Source organism: Pezoporus flaviventris, unplaced genomic scaffold, assembly GCF_033815535.1.
Source record: "Pezoporus flaviventris isolate CSIRO_AGI_PZ_B2104156 unplaced genomic scaffold, CSIRO_AGI_Pfla_v1 ptg000066l, whole genome shotgun sequence".
Taxonomy (NCBI): domain Eukaryota; kingdom Metazoa; phylum Chordata; class Aves; order Psittaciformes; family Psittacidae; genus Pezoporus; species Pezoporus flaviventris.
Genome location: NW_026892614.1, coordinates 2,964,767 through 2,992,148, shown reverse-complemented (window position 1 = coordinate 2,992,148; position 27,382 = coordinate 2,964,767). Strand labels below are relative to the sequence as shown.

General features: G+C 56.4%; 2 protein-coding genes across 4 annotated transcripts in view; both read left to right on the top strand.

Annotated features, from left to right (window-relative positions):
- Positions 1-11,708, top strand: part of TMEM63B (transmembrane protein 63B) — a 45,388-nt gene extending 33,680 nt beyond the window's left edge. For all 3 annotated transcript variants that reach the window (XM_061470961.1, XM_061470959.1, XM_061470958.1), the window contains 19 exons: positions 545-582; positions 1,306-1,448; positions 1,718-1,769; positions 2,033-2,141; positions 2,667-2,737; positions 3,554-3,634; positions 3,767-3,890; positions 3,971-4,104; positions 4,250-4,387; positions 4,666-4,819; positions 5,025-5,131; positions 5,935-6,021; positions 7,556-7,621; positions 7,761-7,923; positions 8,065-8,170; positions 8,325-8,492; positions 8,615-8,730; positions 8,966-9,046; positions 10,088-11,708. In XM_061470961.1, the coding sequence (XP_061326945.1) occupies positions 545-582; positions 1,306-1,448; positions 1,718-1,769; positions 2,033-2,141; positions 2,667-2,737; positions 3,554-3,634; positions 3,767-3,890; positions 3,971-4,104; positions 4,250-4,387; positions 4,666-4,819; positions 5,025-5,131; positions 5,935-6,021; positions 7,556-7,621; positions 7,761-7,923; positions 8,065-8,170; positions 8,325-8,492; positions 8,615-8,730; positions 8,966-9,046; positions 10,088-10,252 (2,103 nt within the window). In that variant the 3' untranslated portion in view covers positions 10,253-11,708. The remainder of the gene's footprint in view (positions 1-544; positions 583-1,305; positions 1,449-1,717; positions 1,770-2,032; positions 2,142-2,666; positions 2,738-3,553; positions 3,635-3,766; positions 3,891-3,970; positions 4,105-4,249; positions 4,388-4,665; positions 4,820-5,024; positions 5,132-5,934; positions 6,022-7,555; positions 7,622-7,760; positions 7,924-8,064; positions 8,171-8,324; positions 8,493-8,614; positions 8,731-8,965; positions 9,047-10,087) is intronic.
- Positions 11,709-15,106: 3,398 nt separating this feature from the next.
- CAPN11 (calpain 11) lies at positions 15,107-27,200 on the top strand. Its single transcript, XM_061470963.1, has 22 exons — positions 15,107-15,167; positions 17,775-18,057; positions 18,641-18,710; positions 20,080-20,198; positions 20,330-20,463; positions 20,619-20,787; positions 21,309-21,392; positions 21,479-21,564; positions 21,747-21,821; positions 22,209-22,369; positions 22,447-22,616; positions 22,830-22,841; positions 23,140-23,351; positions 23,466-23,505; positions 23,767-23,832; positions 24,161-24,218; positions 24,311-24,375; positions 25,210-25,278; positions 25,382-25,460; positions 25,898-26,014; positions 26,089-26,147; positions 26,335-27,200. Exons 2-22 carry the CDS (start codon positions 17,812-17,814, stop codon positions 26,359-26,361), a joined length of 2,118 nt encoding a protein of 705 aa, XP_061326947.1. The 5' UTR covers positions 15,107-15,167; positions 17,775-17,811; the 3' UTR covers positions 26,362-27,200.
- The last annotated feature ends 182 nt before the right edge of the window (positions 27,201-27,382 follow it).

The window sequence follows — 27,382 nt, the reverse complement described above, 5'->3', positions numbered from 1 at the left end:
AGGCTGTACATAACTGTGGCTTTAACGGACATCTGTCCAACATGTTGTCTCAGCATGGCAAACAATACTTGCCAGCTTCTCTTCACACTGCTGGCTACTACTGTTTTCCTCTCTAAAGGGGAGGCAGAGTTCAGTAGAATAACAGGGTGTGATGGATGGGTGGTGAAGCACCCAGGAAATATTCCTCCCCCAGGTGTCCTTTGAGGAGCACTGGCTTGGCCCAGCTTTCCCAGTCCCCACAGAGCTCTTCTTGTTCAGAAAGATGGCTAAAGTAGTGCATTTTCTAGGTGCCCCCAGAGCCCGTGGGTTGCCTGGGAGGTTGGACAGCCACATGGCAGAGTCCAGCCTGTGTTGTGCCCCATGGAGTAGCACAGTCATCTTCATCTTGGCCTATCCATGGCTCTGCATGTCTGGGTGTTCATGGTCTGCCCTCCAAGTCTCTGGAGGTGCATGGACACCAGTGTGGTCCCAAGCCTTTGGAGGAGGGAGTGGGGATAAGGGAACACAGAATGATGTGAGCTCCTCCTGTATTCTTTCTGCACAGGGTTTCTGCTCCTGGCTGACAGCCATCTTCAGGATAAAGTAAGTGGCCCGGGACCTGCAAAGGGGACCCACATGGGGAAGAAGGAAAGGCATGGCAGGCCCTTGGAGCACCCAGCGCAGTACAGCTCTGTGAAGTGGCTGCCCTTGCTGCAGCCTCCTCTAGTGAAGAACACAAGCAAAGTGTGTCCTCTGGAGAGGACAAGCAAAGATGGGACTAGATAAAGAGTCCTGAAGCCGAAACTAAGGTCACATAGTGGGTCTGTGACAGAGAAGGGCACCAAGCCCAGGTCTCCCCTGCTCCTCTCCCTGGGACTCTTAGGGGCACTGCTATCCAAGGAATTGCTACGAAGGGGGAGCTGGGTGATGCAAGGAGACACCCCCAGCCTGATGATGCTCAGGCATAGTCTCCCAAGTACTTCTTAGCTTCAGAGCACTGTGGGACAGTATCTCAGCAGGGGAGGCAAGGTCCACCAGAAGGGTGTGTGCTGGGGTTTGCATGTGTCCAGCTGCCTGTCCTGGGGGGGGCTGAAGGCCTGGTACATGGGGAGTGGGGCTGCAGTAATAGTTGAATGGACAGGTTTCTGCCCAGGCTGGTTCATGGGTGGGTGCTAGGCTCCCTACCACAGGGCCTGGTCACAGATGCGTATGGAAGGACCAGGGGTGCTGTGTGGGCTCATCAGGAGGGCAGCCATGCCCTTGTGCTTTTCTCCATCCAGCACTTGAGGGAATGTGAAAGATTGAGGGTGTTTCTCTCCCTGGCAGGGATGACGAGATCCGGGACAAGTGTGGGGGTGATGCGGTCCACTACCTGTCCTTCCAGAGGCACATCATCGGGCTGCTGGTGGCTGTGGGTGTGCTCTCCGTGGGCATCGTGTTACCTGTCAACTTCTCAGGGGATCTGCTAGGTGAGAGCAGGGAGGCTTTGCTGGGCTTGGGGACCTGCTTTCAGCACCATGTCCCAGACCACTGGAGAGCAGTGGAGGGCAGGACAGGACTAACACAGACAATCCCTCACTGCTGTTTTGCTTTGAGTGTGGTGCATCCAGAGGGTCATCCTGGGCAGCCTGGGTTTTAGGGTGTTCTGCAAGTGACATTCCTGCAGTAGCCCACCCTAGTGGTGCTCTGTGCCACTCGGTGTAACTGAATGTGCTTGTGTCTGCCTCTTTCTCCCTAGAAAACAACGCCTACAGCTTTGGGAGGACAACTATTGCTAACCTGAATTCTGGGTATGTGTGGGCAGGGGTGGGATAGATAATTGAGGCCCTTGGGGGGCATTTTGTAAATGCTTATTTGTTGCAGAGCCTCACCTCTTTGAGGGTTGTATTTCTGCCCTCACTCTGAGGCTAGTGATTGTAGGGCATGTGGTTGTAGGGCATGTGGCCATGCTGGTTACACTGCTCATGGCCCCAGCACCTTCAGGGCCTGACCAGCCATACGTAGACCTGTAGTGGTAACCTTCCATTGACCTTTGTGGTCTCCCTTGTGACAGGAATAACCTGCTGTGGCTGCACACATCTTTTGCCTTCCTGTACCTGCTGCTGACAGTGTACAGCATGCGCCGGCACACCTCCAAGATGCGCTACAAAGAGGATGACTTGGTGAGCAGGATCTGGTCACTCTCCCAGCCATATTTTCCCATGCCCTTCTGTCAAGGTAGCCTTGACGAGAGTGCCAAGCACCCCGTTTCCCACAGCAATTTGGGACATTCTTGTTTTGACTGCTCTTTTATTCTGCCTGGCCAAAGGCAGATCTCCAGAGCAGCAGCCCTGACTGCCTGTGGGGAAACAGGAGACATCTGTGCTGGGTGAATGTGGGGGGGAACTCGTGTCTTCCTTGGGATTTTCTCTAGCTGCTTTTGCTGCCTTCTTAAGGGTACCCCTTGTTTCTGTTCAGGCAGCTGCAGTGTAAGACCTTAGCCTGTTGGTCTGCAGCACATCAGGATGCAGGATGCCAGCGGCTTGTGGAAGCATAAGGGAAGGGAGATCCCTGGGTGCTAAAAGTGATGGGGCTGCATTTTCCTGTCACTGACTCAGGCCTTGGAGGGTTTTGCTGCCATGTGGTCTTTCATGCCATCCACACCTGCATGCCCTCTCTTTTTTTTTCGCTTCCTTTCTTCATTCCAGGTTAAGAGAACTCTTTTCATTAATGGGATCTCAAAATATGCTGAGCCAGAGAAGATCAAGAAGCATTTTGAGTGAGTTTCCCTGTATCCCTAATTAAAGGCTATTCTTTAATAGTGATGTTATTTGGGTTAGTGCTACTGTGACCTAGAATGGCAGTAATACACTGAGAGCAGAAAGAGGTGAATACTTTTATTGTGGACATCTTGCTGTTATTTTTCTGCACATCTTATCTGAATGTGCAGTTTCCTTAGTATTATGCCTTGGGATATGCCCACCTACCTCTGGCAGAACCATACTGATCAGTGTGCTAAGTAGTGGACAGGGCATATCCTGAGATACAGTCAAGTTCAGAGGTGAGATGCAGGCAGGAGATGCTCAAGCAGTGACTGTGGGATGTTGTGCTGCTGCTTCTGCCCTGATCACAGTCCTTGCAGAAAAGTATATTTTTAACAATAAAATTAAATTCCTCTCCGGTCAGGACCTCGGTGAACACAGTCAGGGCCATGTTTAGAAGGGACACATTTAGAAGTGCCATGGGGAGAGGAGAAATGTTTTGTACCTTTTGGGAACCCTTCTGCCTCTTCCCAATCCCAAACCCTGTGGTCCATGAAGGCAGAGAGGGTGTGGGGTTAGAGGGGTTCTTTGCTGCCAGAGGGTGAAAGTCCAAAGAGATATCTTGTGCTAGAGCCCAGAGGATGTAGTGTTTGTCCTAGGTGTTGCCTCCTCTGTAAGGGACAGAGCCTGCAGGCTCCCCTGCTGTCCCAGCAAACTCTTGCTATGCATCGTGATGCTCAGCCCCAGGGCAGGAGGGAAGCCGTGGGTGCATGGGGTTTGCTTGAGGATACAGCCTTTAGTGCCAGGTGATGAGCTGGTGCTTCCATCTGCAGGGAGGCCTACGCCAACTGCACTGTCCTGGAGGCCCGTCCCTGCTACGACGTGGCCCGGCTGATGTTCCTGGATGCAGAGAGGTAATGCCTGGGTTGGGAGAGGAGGCAGGGTGGGCCGGTGCCATGGGCTCCCTCTAGTCTGGTGCCACAGGAGCTTTTCTGAGCCACCCTGTTTCTTTCTCTCCTTCCTTCTCCTCCGCTTTCTGGTTTCAGGAAGAAAGCAGAGCGTGGCCGAATCTACTTCACCAACCTGCAGAGCAAGGAGAACACCCCATCCATGATCAACCCCAAGCCCTGTGGCCACCTGTGTTGCTGTGTCATCAGAGGCTGTGAGGAGGTGGGGGAAGAGCTGAGGTGTTGGGTGGGAGGGCACACGGGGGCTTGGGTCTCTGATCTGACCTTTGTTCCCCTGCCCAGGTGGAGGCCATCGAGTACTATACCAAGCTGGAGGAGAAACTCAAAGATGACTACAAGCGGGAGAAGGAGAAGGTGAATGAAAAGCCTCTGGGGATGGCCTTTGTCACCTTCCACAATGAGACCATCACAGCCATGTGAGTGCAGAGTCCTGTTCTCCACAGGAAGATGACCTGTCCCATCTCTCGCCTTAAATCAGGGGAATGCCAGCACTAAGGCATTCTCCTCGGTTTGTCCCTGCCAGCCCTTTGTTGTCAGCATCTCCCTCTTTCTCTTCTCCAGAATCCTCAAAGATTTCAATGCTTGTAAGTGCCAGGGCTGTGCATGCCGTGGGGAGCCCAGGGCCTCCTCCTGCAGCGAGTCCCTCCACGTCTCCAACTGGACCGTCAGCTATGCCCCTGACCCACAGAACATCTATTGGTAAGCAGTTCTGTGGGGCTCAGTGGGCCCTGCTAAGGGGGAAGGGGTGCACACTCTCTGTCTCCCTCCCCACCTGCTCCTCTGGTAACTGAATGAGTTGGTCTTGCTGAAGCCCAGCCTGGCTGAGCTAGCAATCTGATCTGACTTGGAAGGGGAAAGCCTTGGGCTGGTGCCTGAAGTGCTGTTCCTGCAGGCTGGGCTGTGGTGTGTATGTGGGGCTCTCGACCTGCCCTTCTCCCCCATGCAGCCATCCTGATGCCCTCCTTCCCCTTTCCCAGGGAACACCTCTCCATCCGGGGCTTCATCTGGTGGATCCGCTGCCTCGTGATCAATGTGGTCCTCTTCATCCTTCTCTTTTTCCTCACCACCCCTGCTATCATCATCACCACTATGGACAAGTTCAATGTCACCAAGCCTGTGGAGTACCTCAATGTAAGGCCTTCAGAGACATGTGCAGTATGGGTAGCATGAGAACCACCCCTATGACCTGCAAGGCTGGGGATAGGGAGAGAAATTGGCCAGGCTGCCGTGGCAGCTGCTGTGCTGGGCCATCAGTGTCAGCAAAGGCAGCAGTACCTACGGCTGGTGCAGAAGCTGACACACCATGTAACACATGGTCTCTTCTCTGCCATTGCAGAATCCTATCATCACCCAGTTCTTCCCCACCCTGTTGCTGTGGTGCTTCTCTGCTCTGCTGCCCACCATTGTGTATTACTCTGCATTCTTTGAAGCACACTGGACCAGGTAAGGACAGCCAGCGCCTGCTCTGACTCACACCAGCATGCTGCCCGGCCACTAGACATTATCACTGACGTAAAGCTCCTGCTGGATCCTTCTGCTTGACCTTCTGTTTTCCACTCCAGCCATGGTGTTACGTTGCACTTCTTCAACACCTGGGGTCTACCATAGACAGCTGTTCTGACAGTCTTTAGCTGCTGTTGTGCAGCATGGTTGTCTGAGCAGAGCTTAACATAGGTCTACAAGAAGACGAAAGCTGGCAGGAGTTGAGGCTAGTTACTGGTGGCAAATGCTAGTAGCAAGGGAAATCTTGGCTCTGGTGGGCGGGCAGGAGTGGTGTGCCTGTGCCCATGTGTAAGTCATAGCTTTTCCAAGGGAAAGATCACCTTATTTGCTATGGCTTCTGGACATAGGGAAGGTATTTGAAGCAAAGAGTATTAAGAATGTGCTGGTTGTGATGCATGTTCCCCACAGGACATGCGATGTAAGCTTTGCTCTCTGTGTTGCAAAAGCTGGTGGGGAGGATGTGACCACATCAAGAGAGATGACTCTGAAGAGTCATTATCAAGAGAGTCCTCTAAAGATAAGAGGGGTGGGAGGGCCTGTGAAACAAGGAAGGGAGGAACTGGGACTCAAGAACAGACTTTACACTCAGTGGAAGGACAGGGAGCAAGTCCACATACCGGCAGTGGACAGGGTAGGATTCAGATCAGACACTGGGAGGTGCCCTCTGATGGGAAAACCATGGGGATACTTCTGGTCGTGGCGGGGTAATGGTGAAAGATTAATGGCCTCCTCTCTGCCCTCAGATCTGGAGAGAACAGGACAACCATGCACAAGTGTTACACCTTCCTCATCTTCATGGTCTTGCTGCTGCCATCACTGGGCCTGAGCAGGTACAGGTGGTGGGGAGGGAAAGCAAGTGCAGAGACCAGGAGCATGGAGAGGGTTGAGATGCACCCCTGGTAGTTCTCCTACACGACATTCTTTTCCCACCGCACAAGTGCCCTGGTCACCACTCTCTCAGGAAGGTGACAGTTTAGTTCTGGCTGGGTCTAGGTTGGACCATACCTGTTTGTGTCTCTGAGAAGCTCACTGAATCAATGTGCAGATGCATTGACACGTGTCGTGGTGTTAGAAATAAGACAAAATTGGCATGGTTCGTGGATGCATGTGAAAAGCCTGCTCGAGATCTGCTGGTGAAGGAGGCACTCCCCACACCTGTGCCTTGCATGCTCCAAATTTTGCACAAAACTGGTGAACTTGCCGTTCGAGCCAGCTCAGTGTAGGTTACACCTCTTGACTGCATGGGCAAGTTATGTGTAGGCTGCAACAATGCTTGTCTGTTTGGATGTGAGCCTCAGATCTTCCTGCAGTTACAGAAATGCTCTGTGGCAAGCACCAGCCTTAGGCACGGGCTCCCAGCATTGAACGGTGGCTGAGTAGGGAAACTAGGAGGTAGGAGTGGGACTGGGGGTCCTCACTGATGGGAATTGATTACACGTGATAGTGTGGGGGATCTTTACCTTCCTAAATTCAGGATTCAGGGTGCAGCCCCTCACTGGTGAAGTCAGGCAGCTCTTGAGAATAGACAAACTCTGAAAGAGGGAGAAGAATAGTCCTCCTTCCCAGGGCATGTAGTGATATAGGACAAGGGTAACAGTTTTAAACTGAAGGAGGGTACATTTAGATTGGATATAAGAAAGAAATTATTATGAGGGTTGTGAGGCACTGGCACAAGTTGCCCAGAGAAGCTGTGGCTGCCCCATCCCTGACAGTGTTCAGGGCCAGGCTGGACAGGGCTTGGAATAACCTCATCTAGTGGAAGGTGACCCTGCTCATGGATAACTAGATGAGCTTTAAAGTCCCTTCCAACCCAAACCACTCTGATTCTGTGATACAAGCTTACAAATGAGGCAGCTAAATGCATTTTGACTAGAATACTGTTAACAGACCACACTTCCTTCTTGAGCACTCAGTCCCCCTGCAGTGCCCAAGGTGCCAGAGGATTGGATAGTTTTATATCAGAAAATCAGAATTGAGAAAAATGGGATTTCTTGTTTGTTTGTTTTTAATCTCTGTTTTGGAGAGGACCTTGTGCCTAATCAGTTTCTTGTATAGTCAGTCACCTGTTCCTTGCATGAGGGAAGAACAACAGAGGGAAGAAGAAAATACTTTACTGACAGGATCAGGTCAAAAGGAGAAGACTACACGAGAGCAGGAAGCTTTACACCCCTTTTTGGGTGCTGCACTGTTTTCTCCAGTGTTTGATTTACATAATTGCTAGTGACATATCCCAAGAGGGAACAAAGAAGTCTATGGTCAGAGCTTTGGGTCCTTCTAGCACAGCTTCCACGTCCTTGCACGTGCATGTCTGTGTGATCACTGTGTCTGACTGTTCCTCTTTTCTTCCTGCCTCCTCCCCCACAGCTTGGATGTGTTTTTCCGCTGGTTGTTTGACAAAAAGTTCCTTGCCGAAGCTGCTGTACGATTTGAGTAAGTAGAGCTGAGCAGAAGGCCCTTGTTTGCGATGTGGGGAGGTTCTTGTTGGTGTCCAAAGGTCCTGGGGGTTCCTGGCTACTGCCCTGCAAGGCAGGAGCACCTCCTGCAGCCTGCTCTTGCTGCATCTCCCTAGGTGTGTGTTCCTGCCAGACAATGGGGCCTTCTTTGTCAACTATGTCATCGCCTCTGCCTTCATCGGGAATGCCATGGACCTGCTGCGCATCCCCGGGTTGCTCATGTACATGATACGGCTCTGCCTGGCCCGCTCAGCTGCGGAGCGGAGGAATGTCAAACGAGTGCGTAGCGGGGCTGATGGGCATGGGTTGTGGCCTCCCCATGGGGATGGGAGTGCTGGAGTGGGGCCCTGGTGGGGTTGTGTGTGTTACCCCTGCTCAGCTCCCAGGGACATGCTGACATGTCTCTGTTCCCTCTTGCAGCACCAGGCCTACGAGTTCCAGTTTGGGGCTGCTTACGCGTGGATGATGTGTGTCTTCACTGTGGTCATGACATACAGCATCACCTGCCCCATCATCGTCCCTTTCGGTAAGTGATACCCCTCTGCCTCCTTGTGTCAAAGGCTGGGAAGAGCCTTTGAAGGTGGCAAGAAGGGTGGCTTGGGGGAGATAGAGGTCAGTTGTCAGTCAGAGGTGTTGGAAAAGGGGATGATTCTCTGTTGGCATACCTCCCTTTCTCCCAGGGCTCATGTACATGCTGCTTAAGCACCTGGTGGACCGATACAACTTGTATTATGCTTACCTGCCTGCCAAGCTGGACAAGAAGATCCATTCAGGGGCTGTGAACCAGGTGGTGGCAGCCCCCATCCTCTGCCTCTTCTGGCTTCTATTCTTCTCCACCATGCGCACAGGTGAGTGCTGAGCTGGGATGCCAGCCCCTGGCCTCCTACAGAGCCACTTCCTTTGCCAGGCTGTGGTCCTGGCAGCCTGTCAGTCCCTCTGACACCACCACTTCGGTTTTCCTTTGCACCAGGGTTCCTGGCCCCCACTTCCATGTTCACCTTTGTGGTCCTTGTGATCACCATTGTTATCTGCCTGTGTCACGTCTGCTTCGGGCACTTCAAATACCTCAGCGCTCACAACTACAAGGTGAGGCAGAGTACTGGGTAGGGGTGTGGGACCTTCTGCTAGTGAGCACAGCTCAGCCACGGAACAGCCGGGGCTCCTGGGGAATCACAGCCTGCTCCCCAGAAGAGCCTCTCAACCCTGGGGCCTCTTCCCAGAGGGGACAGTCCCAAGGCTGTCCCTGCTGTCTGTATGCTGCTCTTGTGGTAGGACAGCAAACACATTGACCAGCAGTCTTAACTTCTCACTTCCTTTGCAGATTGACCACACGGAGGTGGACGCTGTAGAAAACAGGCAGAATGGGAGACCTGCCACCAGTCTGCCGGCTCCCAAATCAGCTGTGAGTCCCTGTCCCCACCTCCGTGTCCTACTGTACTCCTTACCCAGGTTTGGGAAGGGGGTAACTCCCTGTCAGAGTAACTTACTCTTCACTGCTCTGAGGCAGCACCCAGAGTCTCCCAGTGAGGGTGGGAGGCAAGTGTTAGGTGCTGTGCCCCTCGCGGGGTGGTGAACTGTAACACCACACATACACATGCATGCACACTCAACCCTTTCCCACTGCTCCTCAGATGCTGTGTGTTTACTCTCTGCCTCTCTCAGCTGGGACAGTGAATCCAGCTGGGTCAGTCTCACTTCTCATTCTGCATCTTTGCATGTTGCCTGTCAGCAAAGGCTGTCGCATACCACAAAAGCAACACAAAGGGGTCTCTGTGGGCATTGCCTTGAAGGCCATGAAAGTGCTTTGGGGATTCTCCCCTCCCCTGCCCAACTCTTATGATCCCAGAGTCAGTTTTCTGTATTTCTCCTTGGTTCACTGTATCATTCAGCTGCTTCCTTTCACCATGACACTTTTCTATTTGGGTTATGTGCAGAGCAGTTCAGGGGGTACATGCAGAGATGGGGTACAGCAGTGCCTCCTGCTTTCTCAGGGGAGCTGCACTGGGGTGTGTGTTATGTAATGCAGGCTCCTTACTAGTCTCCATGTACCTGAGGGCAGTGGCATCTTGCCAAAAGGAGATTCACATAGGAAGCAGGCACAGCCCCAGAGGGACACATATACTGGCAAAAAGGGAGCACAACCTTCCAGTCCACATGGGCTCCACAGAGCTGAGAAGCTCCATGCTTTCCCAGCCCTGGCTCCTAGGGATGCTGTGCTTTGGCAGATCCACTGTTGCAGGGCCAAGCCATCCCCACTTTTAGCCCCTCTCCCAGAGTACATCGTGTGAATTCTGGACCTTTCCTCACCTTTCAAATGTATCCCCACTCTCAGCCTCTTGCATGGCTCTTTGTGTATTGTGCTGTGCTGCCAGGAGAAGCCCCTGGGCTCACGTGTGTTTCTGCTCTCTCCCATCCCTCACCTGCCCTGTGCCTGGCCTGGCAGAAGTACATCGCCCAAGTGCTGCAGGACTCCTCACCGGAGGGCGAAGCAACAGAGTCAGAGGAGCAGGGCTCACAGGATGAAGAGCTCATCAATGCAGATGGCATGAACGACACGGATTTCCAGTCCTGTGAGGACAGCCTCATAGAGAACGAGATCCACCAGTAGGGACCTCGGAGGGTGGGAGGGGAAGGAGGCCCAGGAGCAGGGCAGGCTGTGCACATGGAGACCTAGGGAGAGGCACCCAAGGGTGCTGGCTGCTGCCCTTGCCCACCTGCCCCCCGGGGGCTGCTGCCTTCAGTGGGGGCAGGAGCCCTGTCACAAGCTCTCCATTTCCCTGCCCTTCCACCCTGCGCTGGCCCGGCAGCTTGGCGGGCATGCTCTTTTACTAGCTACCTTCTTCAATGTGTCCCCAGACCCCAAAACCCCAGGGGCTGGGGAGAAGGGGGACTCTGACCTCCATGGTGCTGCTCTGGACCTGCAGGGAGGAGGAAGAAGGCTGGGTGAGCTGTGGGGAGGGGCACAAGGGGAACCTTTGGGGTCTTCTCAGCAGGCCCCTCTGTCCCCCTTCCTCCTGGCAGGAAACACTAATAATTTATTAGACTTGCAGGAAAATGATGAACTAAAAGCTTTAGTCAGTGTATGGGAAGCCCCACCTGGGGGGGGTGCCTTCTGTTGCACCTTCTCCCCTTGCTTGCACGTGCCCTTTCTGACCCCCTTGCAGCACCCACCCGTGGTGTGACATGCCAGGAGCTGGGCCAGGCACTGGGGTGGTGACAGACATCCCCCCCATGGGGAAGGGGCCAGCCTGGCCTCATGGTCAAGGGTGGCACTGCTGTGGGGAAGGAACGTGAGCCAGGCAGCCCCTTGCAGGGTGAGGGGTGCTGAGGGCAGGAGGAGGCGCAGGCAGCCTCTCCCCCAGGTCCTGTCCCCTCCTCCCCAGGGGTGCAGGCAGGTCATTTTAAGTGGCATTTTACTCCCCTTTCAAACAAATCAACCAGACCCCTGTTTGGTACTATGGCCCCCTTTGCTGCTCTGTGTCTCACAGCAGGGTCAGGTCTCAGGGGCAGGGGTACTGTGCTGGGGGGTCTCCTGGGTGCTAGGGAGAAGGGGTCCTGGACCACAGGCCCTCAGCACCCTGCGGGGCCACCTCTGCCTGGTTTCAATGGGGCCCTATGGGCTGCTTTCCCTGAGCTGTTGCAGGGTCTTGGCCCAGCTGAGGAGTTCAGAGAGGGAGGGAGCCCTGGGAGAGCAGCCCCTGGGAGCCCTCTCTGAGCAAGACCACAGCTTCAGGAGCACAGAAGCTTCCTGGGGCTGTGCTGGCTTCCTTCAGCTGCCCTGGCTGGGTGTAGGCTCCCCTGCCATCACCCAGCCTGAGAGGGGGGCTGTTCCTGCCCTACCTCTGCCCTTGACCCTTTCCTGGTTGTAGCTGTGTCCCAGAGGCAGGAAGGGGACAGGTTGGATGGGAGAGGTGGATTGGAGCCCCTCGCACCTGCAGGAAGGTCTGACCCTGTTTAAAGGCTCTTCGAGAGAAGGTTTCTGGACAGGATCAGTTACCCTCAATTGCTTACCCCTTCCCCTTGTGTAAAATGTAAAGGAAAATAATAAATCTCCCTGCTATTGAGCTATATTTATTTCCCTCAACCCCTGCCACCATCCTGTTTGGTGCTCATTGCAGACGCTACCACCCTCCCTTTGCCTGTCCCCTGTGGGTTGCTGCACTGGCCCAACTGGGGCCATACCCTCCAGGGTCTGACAGGCTGGGTGGAAGGGGACAGTCATTTACCTTTTCAGTCACCTGTGCTGGCCCTGGAGCTCCAGGCACTTTAATAGACCTGAACAAGTGACACATCAGCCCTGCCATTGCTCTGCTATGGGGCAGGGTGGTCCCATCCATGGCTTCTCTCCCCATCATCCCCCAGAGGAGAGGAACCAGACACACAGAGCCAGGGGCCTGCTCTGGGAGGATGTAGCTGACTTTCCTGCACGCCTCTCTGTAGGAATCCTAGGCCTGGAGGAAAGGGGGATGAAGGGGAAAAGATGTGGGTCTTCAGTGCATGGGGAGGGCAGGCCACCCGCCTCCTGGGGCTTGGCTGGGGCTGGAGCATGTGTGAGTGCAGGGGCATGGTGAGTGTCACGCGTTCCCCCGGGGATGAGACAGAAATGACATGAGAGCTCCCAGGCTGAGGCAGGGAGGAGGATGTTGATCCTGTTCCTGCACCCACTTACCTGCCCCACCCTGGTCCAGTGGCTGGGATGCTCCAGTCTCTAGGCACAGCCACAGGCTGGGGCTGCCCCTGTGGCTGTGGGGGCTCTGCCCACAGAGAGCTGTGTGTTCCGAGTGGCACTGTCTGTAGAGATGTGTATAATACCCTGTATATATTTGTGTACAAAAGAAAAGGAAAAAAGGAGCTGTTGTTCTTGCAGTCTTTTCTTTGTGGAGTGGGCTGGGGGCTGGGGCCTGGGAGGAGAGCACCCCAGCTGCAACAGGGATGCAGGAGCATGTGTGGTGCAAAGGAGGAGTGGAGGGTTGTGTGCTCTCCCTGTGTCAGTGCAAGCCCTTGCCCTCTTGCCAGGACCCCTGCCGTGGCTCACAGGCTCCCCAGCACAAGCAGGCTTTCCCTCTGGCTTGCAGAAGCATCAGAGGCTTTGCTGCTAAAAGCAGGTGGATGGGGGAGCTGCATGCATTTACGCTGGGGTGCAGGAAGAAGCTTTGGGAATGGTGTGGGAGGGAAGGGGAGTGTTGCTGGTAGCCAGGTGGCAGATGTCAGCCCAACCCCAGAGTCTCAGTAGCCTTTTAAGTGGCTGCTCCTGCCACCTCCAGACAAAAACCTGTCTCAAAGGCTGCTCTGGGTGGACAGCTAAAGCCTTTGGGAAGGGATGAGGGGTGCTGGCCCCTGGCATGCAGCTTGGCTGAGTCTACTTTCCTGCTGTGTGATGCTCCTTGCAGCTCTGCTATCCCCTGAGCACGGGCAAGCAGCCAGCCCCCAGGACTGCTCCCTGCTGCTCTGGGATGCAGTCTGGAGCCGGGGTGCTCCCAGCAGCTGCTGCACACACAGGTTTGTGTACAGTGCCTGTTGCTTGGAGGATGGCACGAGGGAGAGGCGATGTGTGGGGCAGGCCTCAGAGATGGACGGGTGAGCGCAGCCTCCCAGCTCGGTTCCCACCTCCAAGCGTTCAGGCTCTGCAGCTTGACGTGCCAGCAGCACAGCATGAACCGAGGGCACAAAGCTCTCCTTCCCCGAGCAGCCCACAGCCGAAGGGACAACACCTGGACCCAAACAAAGAGCGCTAAAGACCAGAACGGTGCCTGCTGCCAAGTTCCTGCAGACATTGCGGCAAAGGGAAACTTGAGGGAAGAAAACAAGGAAATTACACAGGTATTTGTGCAGGTATTTGACAGAAACTGCTCCCAAGCACAAGGGGCAGGACATGGGGAATCCTGCGTGATGGGATTATGCAGGAGGTGACTCCTACCCCAGGAGAGTCAGCTGTGAAAGCAGCTTTAAAGGCCATTGAGGGATAATGAGGCAAGAGATGAACAGGAGGTGAATGGGGTCACAAGGGTGGGCTCTGTCCTGGGTGGGTCTGAGCAGGCAAGGCAGGCAGTGGTGGTTGAGGCCAGTGACGAAGCTTCCAGATCCATTCAGGTGAAAACCAGGGCTTGTTCTGTCCTGGCACTGCAGGACTGCTTGCTCCTTGTCAAAGCATGCTGCTGCCTGCAGCTCGGTGCAGAGCTGTGATGCCAGCAGGGACCCTTCCAGCCTGCGGGCAGGGGGCACAGCTGCCTTTTGGTTGAGATTAAGAGGGAGTGGCTGCTGTGGCTGGGCTGCAGCCATAAAGGGCACCCCAAAACCTCCTCTGCATCAGGGTGGGCAGAACAAACTGCTTGTGGTGGCTTCTCTTAGGTGGGGATGGGAACAGGACAGATCCAGTGTGTCCTGGCCAGGACTTTCCCTTGTGGGTGCAGCAGCAGGACCATGTTACAACTGGCTTTGAATGTGCTGGTTGCCCTTCCCACAGGCAAAGGATGCAGCTCCTCACCCCAGGTGCAACCTGCTCTGTGCCTAGCAAGGATTTACCCCCCTGGGGCAAGGTGGTGTGGGTTAGAAAGCAGGCACTCTGGGGAGCACTCAGGAGCCATGCACGAGGGGAGGAGAAGGAACCCACAGTTGGTGACATCTGTTGGGCTGTGGGCCATGCTGGGCTAAGCTGCATCAGGGCAAGCTGTGCTGGGCTGTGCTGGGCCATGCCATGCCACACAAACCCATGTTGCTGTGGCCATGTCTGCTGGCGAGGGCACCACCCAGCATTGCTGCACCCTGAGTCACAGAGGGCACGCACGGGCATCCCCACTGCGAGAAGCCCCAGGGCAATGGGGCCTGCTGGGGTGGCCCCGCTGGCACCCAGCAGCAAGGGGCAGCTGGTGGGGGGGTGCTGGCCGTGACTGCTTGAGCTTGCAGGAGCAGGGTGGTGCCTCCCCAGGCAGCTGGGAAGGAGACCGCAGGACTGGGCAGACCTGGGTCGAGTCCATCCCTTGGCAGTCCTGGGTCCTTGATGATCTTAAAGGTCTTTCCCTACCTGGTTGATTCTATGAGAAGGAGCCACACAGCGGATGGCACCCACTGGAACCACCATGCTCAGCCCCGGCGCCAGAAGGTCAACAAGCCCTGGGCTGAGGTGCAGCAGAGCTGCACCCAGCTAAGCTGAGGTGCCAGCCGCCTGGGGCAGTGCCATGTCACCCCAAAACCCTTTCCTAGGGAAAGGTCTCTTCCTCTTCTCCTTTAAGCCCCGGTTTCAGGGTGCAGCTCGCCCTTAGCTCGGAGCAGAGGCAGAAGGAGCGCCCCAGCCCGGCGGTACCGCAGCTGGGAGAGGGCGCTGGCAGACGGGACAGCACCAGCAACCCCAATAAATCCCCTCCCCGTAGCTGCGAGCTGCCGCTACGCCTTTAATTCCCCCTCCCACCGCCCTCCCTGCATCCGCACATCCTGCCCGCTGAAACCCCACCTTCCGCGGGGCTGAACCGGGCCGGGCCGGGCTGGGCTGGGCTGAGCCGGGCAGGGCGGTGGCGGCAGCAGCTTCCGTAAGTCACCCTCATCCCCACATTTACCCGACCCCATCACGGGGTTAGCACCAGGGTGGGGGATTCCCCGGGCTCTGGGCTTCTCCAGGTTCGCCGGTCTATCCCACCATCCCCTTTCTGTCCGCGGCGATTTTTGCATTAGATAATGCAGCCACAGAGAGCCGGAGGCTTCCCGATCAGGGCGGAGAGTAAAATGGGTACCGCAGCCACCCCGGATGCGATGGTAACCCTGCATGTCATCGAGGGGATGCGGGAACATACAGGGGAGCTTGTGGGAAAGGAAGGTCTTTGTCCTTCGGAGGACTGGGGAGGGCCTGAGAGCTGTCTGCGCAAAGTGGGACCCTATGAGCAGCTGTGGCTCCTTGCCCCGCGATGAGTATGCGGCAGGATGCGGTGTCAGGGCTCGGCCTGGCTGGTTTTAAGGAAGGGAGCTCCCTATTCCTTCGATCTCTAAGAGCAGCTGGCTCTTAGAGACCTTTCTTAGAAGAGAGGTGTGCAGAGATTTTTTTTGTCTGGACTTCAGCAGTGATGCTGCCCAGGGGTTTTTAGTACGGGCTACGGTACCACGAGGTCAGGGATCCTGCGGGGACCAGCATGTCTTTCATTCCTACCCGGGGGGGAATCAGAGGTGCCTCCACACAGAGGAAAGCATCATCCTGTGGTTGGATGGTGCCAGGTGTGGAGAACCGCCCTGGGGGCTTGGCTTGTCTCTGCATGCACTTGCCTCCACTGTGTAGGACCTGCAGTGCCCAGCAGTATCAGCCTCGGGAGGTGTCAGCAACTGACCCTATTTCTTCGGGCCCCACGTGGTTCCTGTCCCATATCGGGGTCTCAAATGTTTTTCCTCACTCTGCGCTTGCGTGACCTCCGTCTGCCATGAGCACAACCTTCCCGAGTATTTACAGCCACGGAGCTAAGAATAACTCACATGCTGCCCGTGTCCAGGCAGCACAGAGCTCCCCATGGCCGCGGCCATGTCCAGCACTGGTAGGCAGCGTGGGAGCGGGTGCAGGGGGCTGTGGTGTGAGTGCTGGGGAATGGGAGCTGGAGGCTCTGTGTGTGACTGCGTTTGGGATTCCTCCTCCCACGGTGCCCCTGGCCTCTGGGCAGAGGCCTGGACCAGAGGAGCCATCCCACCAGCTCTGCAGGCAGCGAGTGCCTTGCTGCTGGGAGAGGCTGCCAGGGTGCTGGCTGCAGAGCAGGAGTGGGAGGGAGGAGATGGTGGAAAAGAGCCATTGTAGGGGATAGAAGGGTTGGTGCTGCCTTGGAGAAAAATAGTGAGTTTAGAGCATCCCAGGGCAGGCAGAGTGAGGGAGAGGAGTGGATTTTCCTCCTAAAAAGCTCCTGGTTAGGGCAGCCCCTTGGGTTAGCAGCCAAGTTTATGCTTTTTGCATAGGAGCTTGCACTTTCCATTGTTGCCTGCCTTCCCTTTGCTATCACAGCACTGCAGAACAAGGAGAGCCACCTCTCCAGTGCCAGGATGCACGCTGCTCCCTAGGATGGGGCACTGGGAAGGCAGCAGGCCAGCACTGGCACCCCAGCCCAGTGCTCTGCACAGGTCACTGGCTCCTGGGTTATTTACCCAAGGACTGTTCCACTGCTTTGTGTGGGGTAACCTCTGGCATATTCAGTACTGAGAGGGAGCTAAGATGGGGGGAGTGGGGCAGTGTAAGCGGCAAACACCAGCGGGCCCATGGTGTTGCCCCCTGGCTCTGCTGCGGGTGACCCTGCTTGCATGGACGGTTGAACCAGGCAGCACTGGAGCGACCGGTGCGGGGTGGGGGCTCTGCCCTACCCCGGTCTGCTGGTGCCGGGGTGCCCCGCTGCACCCCACAGCCCTTCCCCGGTGCCTCCCGCAGGCTGCTCCGCTGGTTTGAGTCACCCGGCCCGTGTGTGCGCCGGGAAGGTCCGTCCCCTCCCGCCCCTTCCTTCCCTCGTCCTTCGCCGGCCCCATAGATAGAGCTGTGCCTGCGCCCGCCGGGCTCCTCCCTTCCCGGCCCTATTGACTCAGTGCTCAGGCAGCCGCGGCGGCTTTCGAGGGAGACGGAATGGGAGAGGAGCCCAGGGGCTGGGACACACTGCGGGGCGGCCGGTGACGCCCTCCCGGCTGCGACGGACGAGGAGGAGCCGGGATGAGGGAAGGTACCGGGAAGCTGCGCCGGGAGGAGAGGCTGTGGGAAGGCGGAAAGCGGCAGAAATTCCTCCAGGCGCGGCCCTTCTGTGTATCAGGAACAGGACAGGACGGGAGAGCCGCGGTCTGGCCGCTGCTGGGCTGCCTCCTCCCAGCCAGCCCTCAAAGGGGCTCTGCTCCTGTGGTGTCCTCTAAAGAGAGCTGGGCTGCGGTGGCCGGGCTGGAGGCCGTGGCTCAGAACGGGGCCGGGCTGGGGCTGGGATTTGGGGTGATGCTCCTGGCACTTAAGGCACCCCGGAGATGTTCTGTGTGCCGGGACATTGCCCCAGGACAACGCTGATGGAGAAGGTCCCTGCTGTGGGAATGGTGGTGAATTGTGGGTGCAGCCGTGGATGTGAAATGGCTGATGTCCCCAGGGGTTGCTCGGGCAGCGGACCCTGCCTCAGCCCCACCATGCTTTTCCATTTTCATTGCAGGGAGCGGAGCTGAAGGTAGGGCTGCCGGTGCCCTGCCATGAATCCCTTTGGTGGGATGGCTGCCCGTCTGCAGAGAGACCGCCTGAAGGCCGAGGGGCTCGGCCAGCACCACAACGCCATCAAGTACCTCAACCAGGACTATGAGGCTCTCAAACAGGAGTGCATTGAGAGCGGCACCCTCTTTAGGGACCCCCAGTTCCCAGCTGGCCCTTCTGCCCTCGGATTCAAGGAGCTGGGGCCACACTCCAGCAAGACAAGGGGGGTGGAGTGGAAACGTCCGTCGGTAAGTGACAGGCTTGGTTCTCCTTGGGCTGGGCTGGGCTGGCATCCCTGCCCTGCAGTGTCTGCACTGATGTGGTTTGCCAGGCTGCAGCCTGTTGCTGGCCTTCTCCTCTCAGTGCTCAGTCCCTTCAGTGCTGCATAACCTCATTTCCCAAGGGCCTAGAGCAATGCCCCGTGAGTTTCTACTTGAAAAAGCATCATGTCTAGCAGGCCCTGCTTCCTCTGGGCAGCAGGCTGTGGGCTTTACAATGTGTGGGCTATGTCATTGCTTCTAGGTGTCGTGGCATGGATGTGTCACCCTTGGTAACTGGGGCTTTTGAGGGTCTGTATCTCCTGGTGCTACGAGTGCAAGGAGAATGCCATTAGTCTATTTAGCTGTGTCCTCCCATGGCTATAGCAGCCTTACCTTGATGGCCTTGGAGTTGCAGTCCCCAGGCAGAGATTTCCCTGGCAGAAGGCAGGTGGCATGCATCTCTCAGAGACCCTAGCCCCTTCTTCTCGAGTCAGAGCTGCAGTGGGTGCCAGTCTCCCAGAACCCCAGGCCCTGCCAAGATCCAGCATCTGACTCCCTTGTCTTCCTGCAGGAATTAGTGGATGACCCTCAGTTCATCGTTGGAGGTGCAACCCGGACAGACATCTGCCAAGGGGCCCTGGGTGAGTGCTGGAGCTCTGTCCCCGGATCTTGGTCTGGAGAGCAGTGGCTGGAGAGGGCTGGAGAAGAGGTTGAGAGTGGAGCAGTTTCACAGCACCTTTCTGCAGGCCCATGCAGCGCATTTTCATGCCAGCCTCTGCACAACCATCCCTGTACCAAAGCTCCCTTCCCATTTTCCTTTCCCAGTGGAAACTGGAAGGGGGGGGGACACCTGTTGATGGGTTGATGTGTGCACAGCCTGACCACGCTGTGATCAGTGGAGATGTGGGGTGGATCCATGCCTGACGCATGCTGACAACAGTGCCAGGAGCTGCTCCAAAGAGCTCCTTGCTTTGGTGAATGGTGAAGGATGGCAGCTGGATGGCAGTAACAAACTTAGGTGAGGTTGTGCTGGTCATGACAAAGTGCTTGCAAAGGAGTATGTGGCAGAAAGGAACTAAGAAGGGAGCTATAAAGTACAGATGGTGATTTCTTATTTCTCCAGGGGTGTCTCCCAAGGCAGAGGCACTGAAACAAGGAGAGCAGTGTTAATGGGCTGGGTACGCTGTCAGGGCTGGCAACTGAAACCAGATCCGGGTACCACCAAGAGCGTCATCCTGATCTGGATCAAGTTGGGTACCCAACTGGGAGTAGACACACAGCACTCTGTTTTCAGGGCTGACCACATTTAACACATCCAGTAATTAGAACAAACTCGAGGTGGTAACTGGAGCACCTAACAGCCCAGAGCACTGTGGTGATGTTCAGTTGGTCATTAAAAAGTGTGGATTGCCATTTTGTCAAGCCACAGCCCGGTACGGGTTTTCCAGCTCCAGGCTAAGGTGTGACACGCTTCAAAAGCAAAGGAGAATGGAGAACCAAGGCAAACAATTTAAAGTGCAGTGCTGGCCTGGAGCAGCACTTGTGGTTAAGAGCACTTGGAAGGAAATGTGCAGAGGTGCTGCTCCCAGTATAAGGAGCCAGGGAAAGAGTGTTAAACCACTCACTGGATAGAATGTTTTTTTAAATGCACGGTGTAATTCCACTGCAGAACTCGCTGTCTGCGATGTGGAGGGCAGTCAGGAATGAGCCCCAGGAGGGTCTAGGTAAATGGCTGCAGGAGGGGGTTATTAGTGGTCTGGACACAGGATCCTGGTCAGGGAGGATTGTTCCCTGTTGCTTTGAGCTAACACACCTCTCTGTAGCAGGCTGAGCAAGCCTGGCTCCCTGAGCTCTGTTTGTCTGCTGGACCTTCTCCATTCTCTCCACGTGCTTTTGGAGCTGGGGAGCCCCAAATGTTTGCAAGAAGAGCACACCACAGGCTCCTACACATCCACCACCTACCCCAGCTAGGGATGTGGTGGGTGCTCACACCAGCTTCTTCTTCCCCAGGTGACTGCTGGCTGCTGGCTGCCATCGGTTCCCTCACGCTCAACGAGGAACTCCTGCACCGCGTGGTGCCCCACGGGCAGAGCTTCCAGGAGGACTATGCAGGCATCTTCCACTTCCAGGTGCGCTGGGAGCTCCTGGCCCTCCACAGCTGGTTGGCTTCAGGGGTGGGACGGAGGGTGGTGGCTTGAGGGTAGGGACAAGCAAGTCTTGTGATGGTCCGAGCTCACTCCACTCTCTCCTGACCCTGCAGATCTGGCAGTTTGGTGAATGGGTGGACGTGGTGGTGGATGACCAGCTGCCCACCAAGGACGGGGAGCTCCTGTTTGTCCACTCGGCAGAGTGCACAGAGTTCTGGAGTGCTCTGCTGGAGAAGGCCTATGCCAAGTGAGTACTTTTGAGGCAGGCATATTGGGGACAGGGCACCTCACAGTGTGGGGTGGAGGGAGGGGGTCTCTTCTATCCCTGTCCCTGCTTGTGCTGGGTGCCAGGGGAGCAGCAGTGGCTGTGTCCTTGCCGCCTCACCCCTCCCTCTTGTGCAGGCTGAATGGCTGCTACGAGTCACTCTCGGGGGGCAGCACCACCGAGGGCTTCGAGGACTTCACTGGCGGCGTGGCAGAGATGTACGACCTCAAACGGCCGCCGCGCAACATGGGCCACATCATCCGCAAGGCGCTGGAGAGGGGCTCCCTGCTCGGCTGCTCCATCGACGTAAGTGGTGCGGTGGGATGGGCCAGGGGCTCTGCCAAAGCAAGGGCTCACAGCCTGAGATTGTGTCAGCAGGGCCCTCGCTGGGACACTGGGCAGGAGGTTACTTCTTTCCCCTCTTAGCAGAGCACCCTGTCAGAGCTAGCGTGGGGCTGCAACCCAGTTGCTTTGAATGGGCTTCTTTGGATGGAGCAGGAATATCCATCTTGAGTGCAGGCTGTTGAACGAGGGCCTGCCTACAGCTCTGGCCATGTCTTGTGACAGTGTCTGCAAATTACCTGGAGCAGGGGTTTCCAGCTGCTCCCTCTCATGCTTTCAGAAGTTTGGATGGTTCTCTGATGCATCTTCAGCATCCTCCAGCAGGGAAACTGTCTTTAAATTGTCCTCAGCCAGTAGCCTTTGAGCACAGGGAGCTGCTACCTGCTGGCTACAGCAGTGCAAAGGCAGGAGAGTTCTCCACATGGTGGAGGGAAAGGGTTAGGTGTTTTAATCATATTCACTTGAGTCTTCCACATTGTCTTCAGATCACAAGTGCCTTTGATATGGAAGCGGTGACCTTCAAGAAGCTGGTGAAGGGCCATGCCTATTCTGTCACAGCCTTCAGAGATGTGAGTTGGTTAGATGAGACTTTAATGGCAATAAAACAGCCCGGCCAGTGGCATGGGCTCAGCGTCCCATGTCTCATTATTGTCAGGTGAACTATCGGGGTCAGCAGGAACAGCTCATCCGCATCAGGAACCCCTGGGGTCAGGTGGAGTGGACAGGAGCCTGGAGCGATGGGTGAGTTGGACAGCCGGGACAGCAGGCAAGCGGGCACTGCACACACAGCATGGCACTGCAGGAGAGGTTCAGTGTGCAGTGCCCCTCACATCAGAGAGGGGAGCAGTTGAGGGCCAGCTCTGAAGTGCTCTCAGTTCACCTTGAGTAGTTCTCATCTAATTGTCTCTCTCCTGCTATTGCAGCTCCTCCGAGTGGGACAACATTGACCCTGATGACAGGGAAGAGCTGCAGCTGAAGATGGAGGATGGAGAGTTCTGGTGAGTGCCAATGCTGCTCTTTTACAACAGCCAGCCTGGAAAAGGAGCAGAGAAGCTGAGGAGAGGTCCTGAAACGCATGACCTGCGTTTATGAGCTGGCTTTCCAGCACTGGGGAACCTGCTAGCATTTTCTCATCTCATCTGGTTAATAATTTTCCTCTGTTCAAAGAAATTCAGCCCAACAAAATGCAAAGCATCTAGGAAGGGTAAACATCCCTTCTTCCCCAGACCCAGCAGTGGGCTTTAAATGAGCTACAGCTGCTCAGGGTAAAAGAAGCTCCTGCTGTCACTTAATTCTGCCAAAATCTTGGCTGGGCCCGGAGCTGCCTGCACTGCCCTTCCTAACGCAAGGAGTGCCCTGGCCTCAGCCCCTGCCTGCTCCCACAGGATGTCTTTCCGGGACTTCATGAGGGAGTTCTCCAGGCTGGAGATCTGCAACCTGACCCCTGATGCCCTCACCAAGGATGAGCTCAGCAGATGGCACACGCAAGTGTTCGAGGGCACGTGGCGCCGGGGAAGCACTGCCGGGGGCTGCAGGAATCACCCAGGTACCTCCCTCCTCCGCTGCTTCACTCCGCAGTGTGACGGAACCGGGTGTTTCATCTGCACACCCTCTGCCTTCCAGCCACGTTCTGGATCAACCCCCAGTTTAAGATCAAGCTGCTGGAAGAGGATGACGACCCCGGGGATGACGAGGTGGCCTGCAGCTTCCTGGTGGCTCTAATGCAGAAGCATCGACGGCGGGAGCGGCGGGTCGGGGGTGACATGCACACCATCGGCTTTGCTGTCTACGAGGTAACCCCTGCCCGCCCCAGTGCTGCTTCCTGGGACGCTCATCCCTGCCAGTCTTGCCTCGATCTGGCACCCCAGTCCTCAAGGAAACCTTTCCCACCTGCTTTGCCAGTCTGTGGGTTCATGTGCCCTGTCCTGTGCTCCCTGCAGCTGTAAGGGATGGGGACAGGTACTGAGAGTCTGATGGGTTTTTCCACTCTTCTCTCCTCTCCGCAGGTTCCTGAGGAGGTATGTCCTGAGCTGCCAGAGCCTGCCCCTCCTGGATGGGAGCTCAAGAGTGGGCAGGAATGAGTTAACAGAAGTGCATGCATACATGTGCACCCAGTGATATGGTAGCTGTGCACCCAGTGAAGTGGAAGCTCCCATCGTGCTCTGCTAATGGGTGCTGGGTATCTCCCTGAGGGAGGACTGACTCCTTCTGGGATGGCTGCTGGGATGGGCAGGGTAGGAATGTGCTGCCTGATCAGGCTGGCTTTGGTCTCTCCACGTTGCGGGGCTGTGGTCCCCAAGCACATTCATTCCTCAGGCCCGGGGCAGCCAGAACGTTCACTTGAAGAAGGATTTCTTCCTGCGAAACCAGTCACGGGCACGGTCTGAGACCTTTATCAACCTGCGGGAGGTGAGCAACCAGATCCGGCTGCCCCCCGGTGAGTACATCGTGGTGCCCTCCACCTTCGAGCCACACAAGGAGGCCGACTTCGTCCTGCGAGTCTTCACCGAGAAGCAGTCGGACACGGAGTGAGTCTCTGCCTGGTCTGGGGACACCCTGTGTCTGTGGGTGATGGGACAGTTCCCCAGCGCAGGCAGGCTGCTGGCTGCTCATCGCTTTGTTTTCCTCTTTTCTGCCCATAGGGAGCTGGATGAGGAGATCTCAGCAGAACTGGCAGATGAAGTAGGAGCCACTGCTTTGGTTTTGTTTGGTGCTCATGCTCTGCGGCTTGGGAGGGGGAGCTGAAGGCTGGAGGTGGCTGCTTGGGCTTGGGATGTCACTGGGGCTGGAGAGAGGCTGGCAGGGTCAAGGTGATGGGGATATGGGAAGTAACAAGGATGAGAGGAAGAACTTCCCTTCCAGTTCAGGTTTGCTGAACCTGGGAGGCAGGGCAGAACCCAGCTTTGACCACTAACAAATTCTTTCTGGCCTGCATCACCCCAGGAGGAAATAACTGAGGATGACATAGAGGATGGCTTCAAGAACATGTTCCAGCAGCTGGCAGGGGAGGTGGGTACAGCTGTGCTGAGCTCTGGGAGACCCTGGAATGGGGAGGGGACAGGATGGGACCCCTGGCTGTGAGCTCCAACCCACCCCATGCTTGCCTCAGTTCCATCCTACAGACAAGTCCATCTCTGCTGCTGTTCGGCCCATCTGTCCCCAGGGGTGGTGAAGGGGCATCCAGCTGTGGCCCAAATTCTTGTGGGCATGCAGGAAATGCAGTAGCACCCTAATGTTTTGTGGCTGAGGCAGAGACGTTTAGGCAGGAGAGGGAGGAATGACCGCAAGTGGGGTGGAGAGCAGGGAAGGGGTTCTGCTAACTCTGCTCCTGCTGCAGGACATGGAAATCAGTGTCTTTGAGCTCCGCACTATCCTGAACAGAGTCCTCGCTAGACGTAAGCGCTGCCCTCCCTGCCCCTCACTCCCTGCAGCCTGCTCAGCAGGCTGGGTTCTGATGCATGTGCTCAACCTCCTTCTTCCTCCTCAGACAAAGATCTGAAGACGGATGGGTTCAGCCTGGACTCCTGCCGCAACATGGTCAACCTGATGGATGTATCCTCTTGGTGCTGTGAGCAGGAGCCAGCTTCCCTGGTGCTCAGCCTGCTGGCAAGACTTGTCAGGAGCTGGGGCTTGGCTCTCTGGCTGTGCCAAGGCTGTTCAACCAGAGGAGGGAGGGAGGAATCCTTGTGGCTTCAGGGCCACCTGCCTTACATCCCTGGGCTTTAGCAGCTCTTTGTGGCAAGGGCCATCAGTTCCCTGTTGCTTTGGGCCCTGGCTCTGCCACCAGAAGCCCAGCCCAGCCCCACTCTTGCCTTCAGCCTTCCCCTCCAGGACAAAGCTCCCTCTGCTTCCACTCCTCGTAGGCTCCCCAGCCTGATGTGCTGTGGTGCCACCCAGCCTTCATGGCACTCCCTGAAGGGAATAAGGGCTGATGGGCTCCTATCTCCCTAAACCATCCTGCCCAGCAGGTTGAGGACGAGAGGTATAAAGCGACAGGAGCCATGGTCTTTATTCTTGCCTGCAAAAGGACACGGAGCTGAGGGATCACGTAGAGGAGCACCTCCAAGCTCTTCTCCAGACTGGCCCTGCAGCATCCCATTTCACTGCAGGCCAGCCCAGTTTTCCCAAGGACACCACGGCAGTGTGCTTCCTACAGCAGCAGCACAGCTGCTCCCAGGGAGTGGATGCCAGATAGCTTAAGCATTGTACTTTCCCTGCTGGGTTGCAAGCTCTGATCTTGCTAATGTGGCAGGACAGAGAAAGGAACCTGGGAGGGAAAACTGGGCAGAGCAAGTGTGGCCAGGTTTATCTGGCTGGGATCTCATAGCTTTGCCTTTACACCACCCCCTTTGCTGGCTGCTTTCCCCTTGACCCGCTGCTCCCCAGAAAGATGGCAGCGCCCGCCTTGGGCTGGTGGAGTTCCAGATCCTGTGGAACAAAATCCGGAGCTGGCTGGTGAGGAGGAGCGGCGGGCATGGCACACTGCGCAGGGGCAGCAGGGTGAGGGGATAGCCAGGCTGCACAGCCTGCTCTTCATGGCTCTGGGATGCTTTTGCAGACAATCTTCCGGCAGCATGACTTGGATAAGTCTGGCACCATGAGCTCCTACGAGATGCGCATGGCTCTAGAGTCAGCTGGTAAGTCTGGAGAAGGATGGTAACGGGGCTCCTGCTGTCAGCACAGTCCCAAGTAGCTGGAGAAGAGTGTAACCAACTTATATTGCATGCTTCAAGCCAGCCTGTCGTGGCAGTGAGATGTGGTCCATGACTATACTGGGATCTCTCCATCCCCCCTGTGACAAGTGCTGGCGCCTCAGAGTTAGGCATGCACATAAGGTGGTCCCAACCTCTGTCCTCCTGTGAGCTGCAGGGTCCCTTCCTGGCAAAGCAGAGGCCCAGGGTGGATCAGTGATCTAACTAGTCACATGGCTCCAGGGGGAGCATTCTCTTCCTGCTGAGGCTGGACATAGATCCTTCATTGGGTGGGTTGATGGCCCCTTTGGGTAACGCGGACTGCCATAGTTACACCCTCCTCTCCTGCCTCCCTGGCATGTTGACTGCTCTCTGCCTTGCAGGTTTCAAGCTGAACAACAAGCTGCATCAGGTGGTGGTGGCCCGCTATGCAGATGATGACATGGGAGTGGACTTCGACAACTTTGTCTGCTGCCTCGTGAAGCTGGAGGCCATGTTCAGTGAGTGTGGCTCTGGGGCAGGACAGGCAGGCACAGAGGGACATGTTGCTCACCTTGCTCTTGTGCCCCTGTAGGGTTTTTCCAGAGCATGGATACTGAAGGCACTGGCACGGCCGTCATGAACCTCACTGAGGTGAGAACTCAGTTATGTGGGAGGTAGGGTGGAAGACAAGGAGATCAGGCACTAGGGTGAATGGGGCACATGGAGTGGGGTGGTAGAAAGCCCTCCGGGTACAGAAGGAGACCAGAAAAGATCGATATGAGAAAACAGGATTGCTGCAGGCTACGCATTTCTCATCCCTTCTCCCTCTCCTTCCCAGTGGCTGCTGCTGACGATGTGCGGCTAGGAACCATGACGGATACTCTACCACTGGGACACCCCAGCACCTAGGCTCCCTCCAAGTGCCTCCCTTTGGATCTATGGACACAGGATACTCTTCCCCCCTTGCTCCATCCCACGCTGACCTACCAGCCCTGCCTCTTGACAAGCCTCATGCCACCCTCTTCAGTGGACCAGGAGTCAAGGCAGCCAGGGGATGCCCTTCTCCTTTTCTTAGCTGGGCTTCTTTCCACTCCCGCTCCTCTCTCCCCAGCCCAGAACAGGAGGAGGGCATGCAGCACAGGATACCTGTGCATCCCTGCACTGAGCAGGGCAGGAGTGAAGGAGTGGGCTGGGGGACATCTGCAGAGCAGGGAGAAGCAGGAGCTGCAGGGGAAAAGGGGGGATAGGACTCTTATCGCTTGCTCTATGCTGCCCTGTCCCCACTAGCACATGTTGCCTGTCTCTGTGCCCATGCCTGGAAGCATCAGCAGGTACTGCCCTGCTCAGGCAGAGGCAGCAGGTTCCCAGTGAGCTGCACTGGCTTTCTGGGAGGAGGAAGGGCCATACTCCTTAATACCCTTGCACTGCATTCACCGCTAAGCACGACCAAAGCATAGAGCCCAGTGGCTCCTTCTGTGTGGCCTTCAACACGTCCGTCCCACCTCCATGCCCATGACTTTGCCCCACCACTGGTCAAGCCCTGCAACTTCAGCACTGAATGTCTGTGGGCTCCTGCGCTGCATGAACATGCATGACCTGTAGTGCAGCAGAAGCCCCTCTCTTCCGCATGGACGCAGCAATGCCACCACCATCACACTGGCTTGGCCTCCCCTCCTGTCTCTGGTAGCTCCTAGGACATCCCTGCCCCCTGCTCACGGTCCCCAGCAGGACAGGGGGGGCAGAACCCAAGCGGCAGTGCCTTCCCCCAGAGAGGAGGGGTTGGTGGTTTGAATGGGGTGTTCTCCTGCACACATTTCTTCGTGCTTCCCTTCACCATCCCAAGCAGTTACACCCTCCTCTTCCCCTGGGCTCCTTGCCCTGTGCAG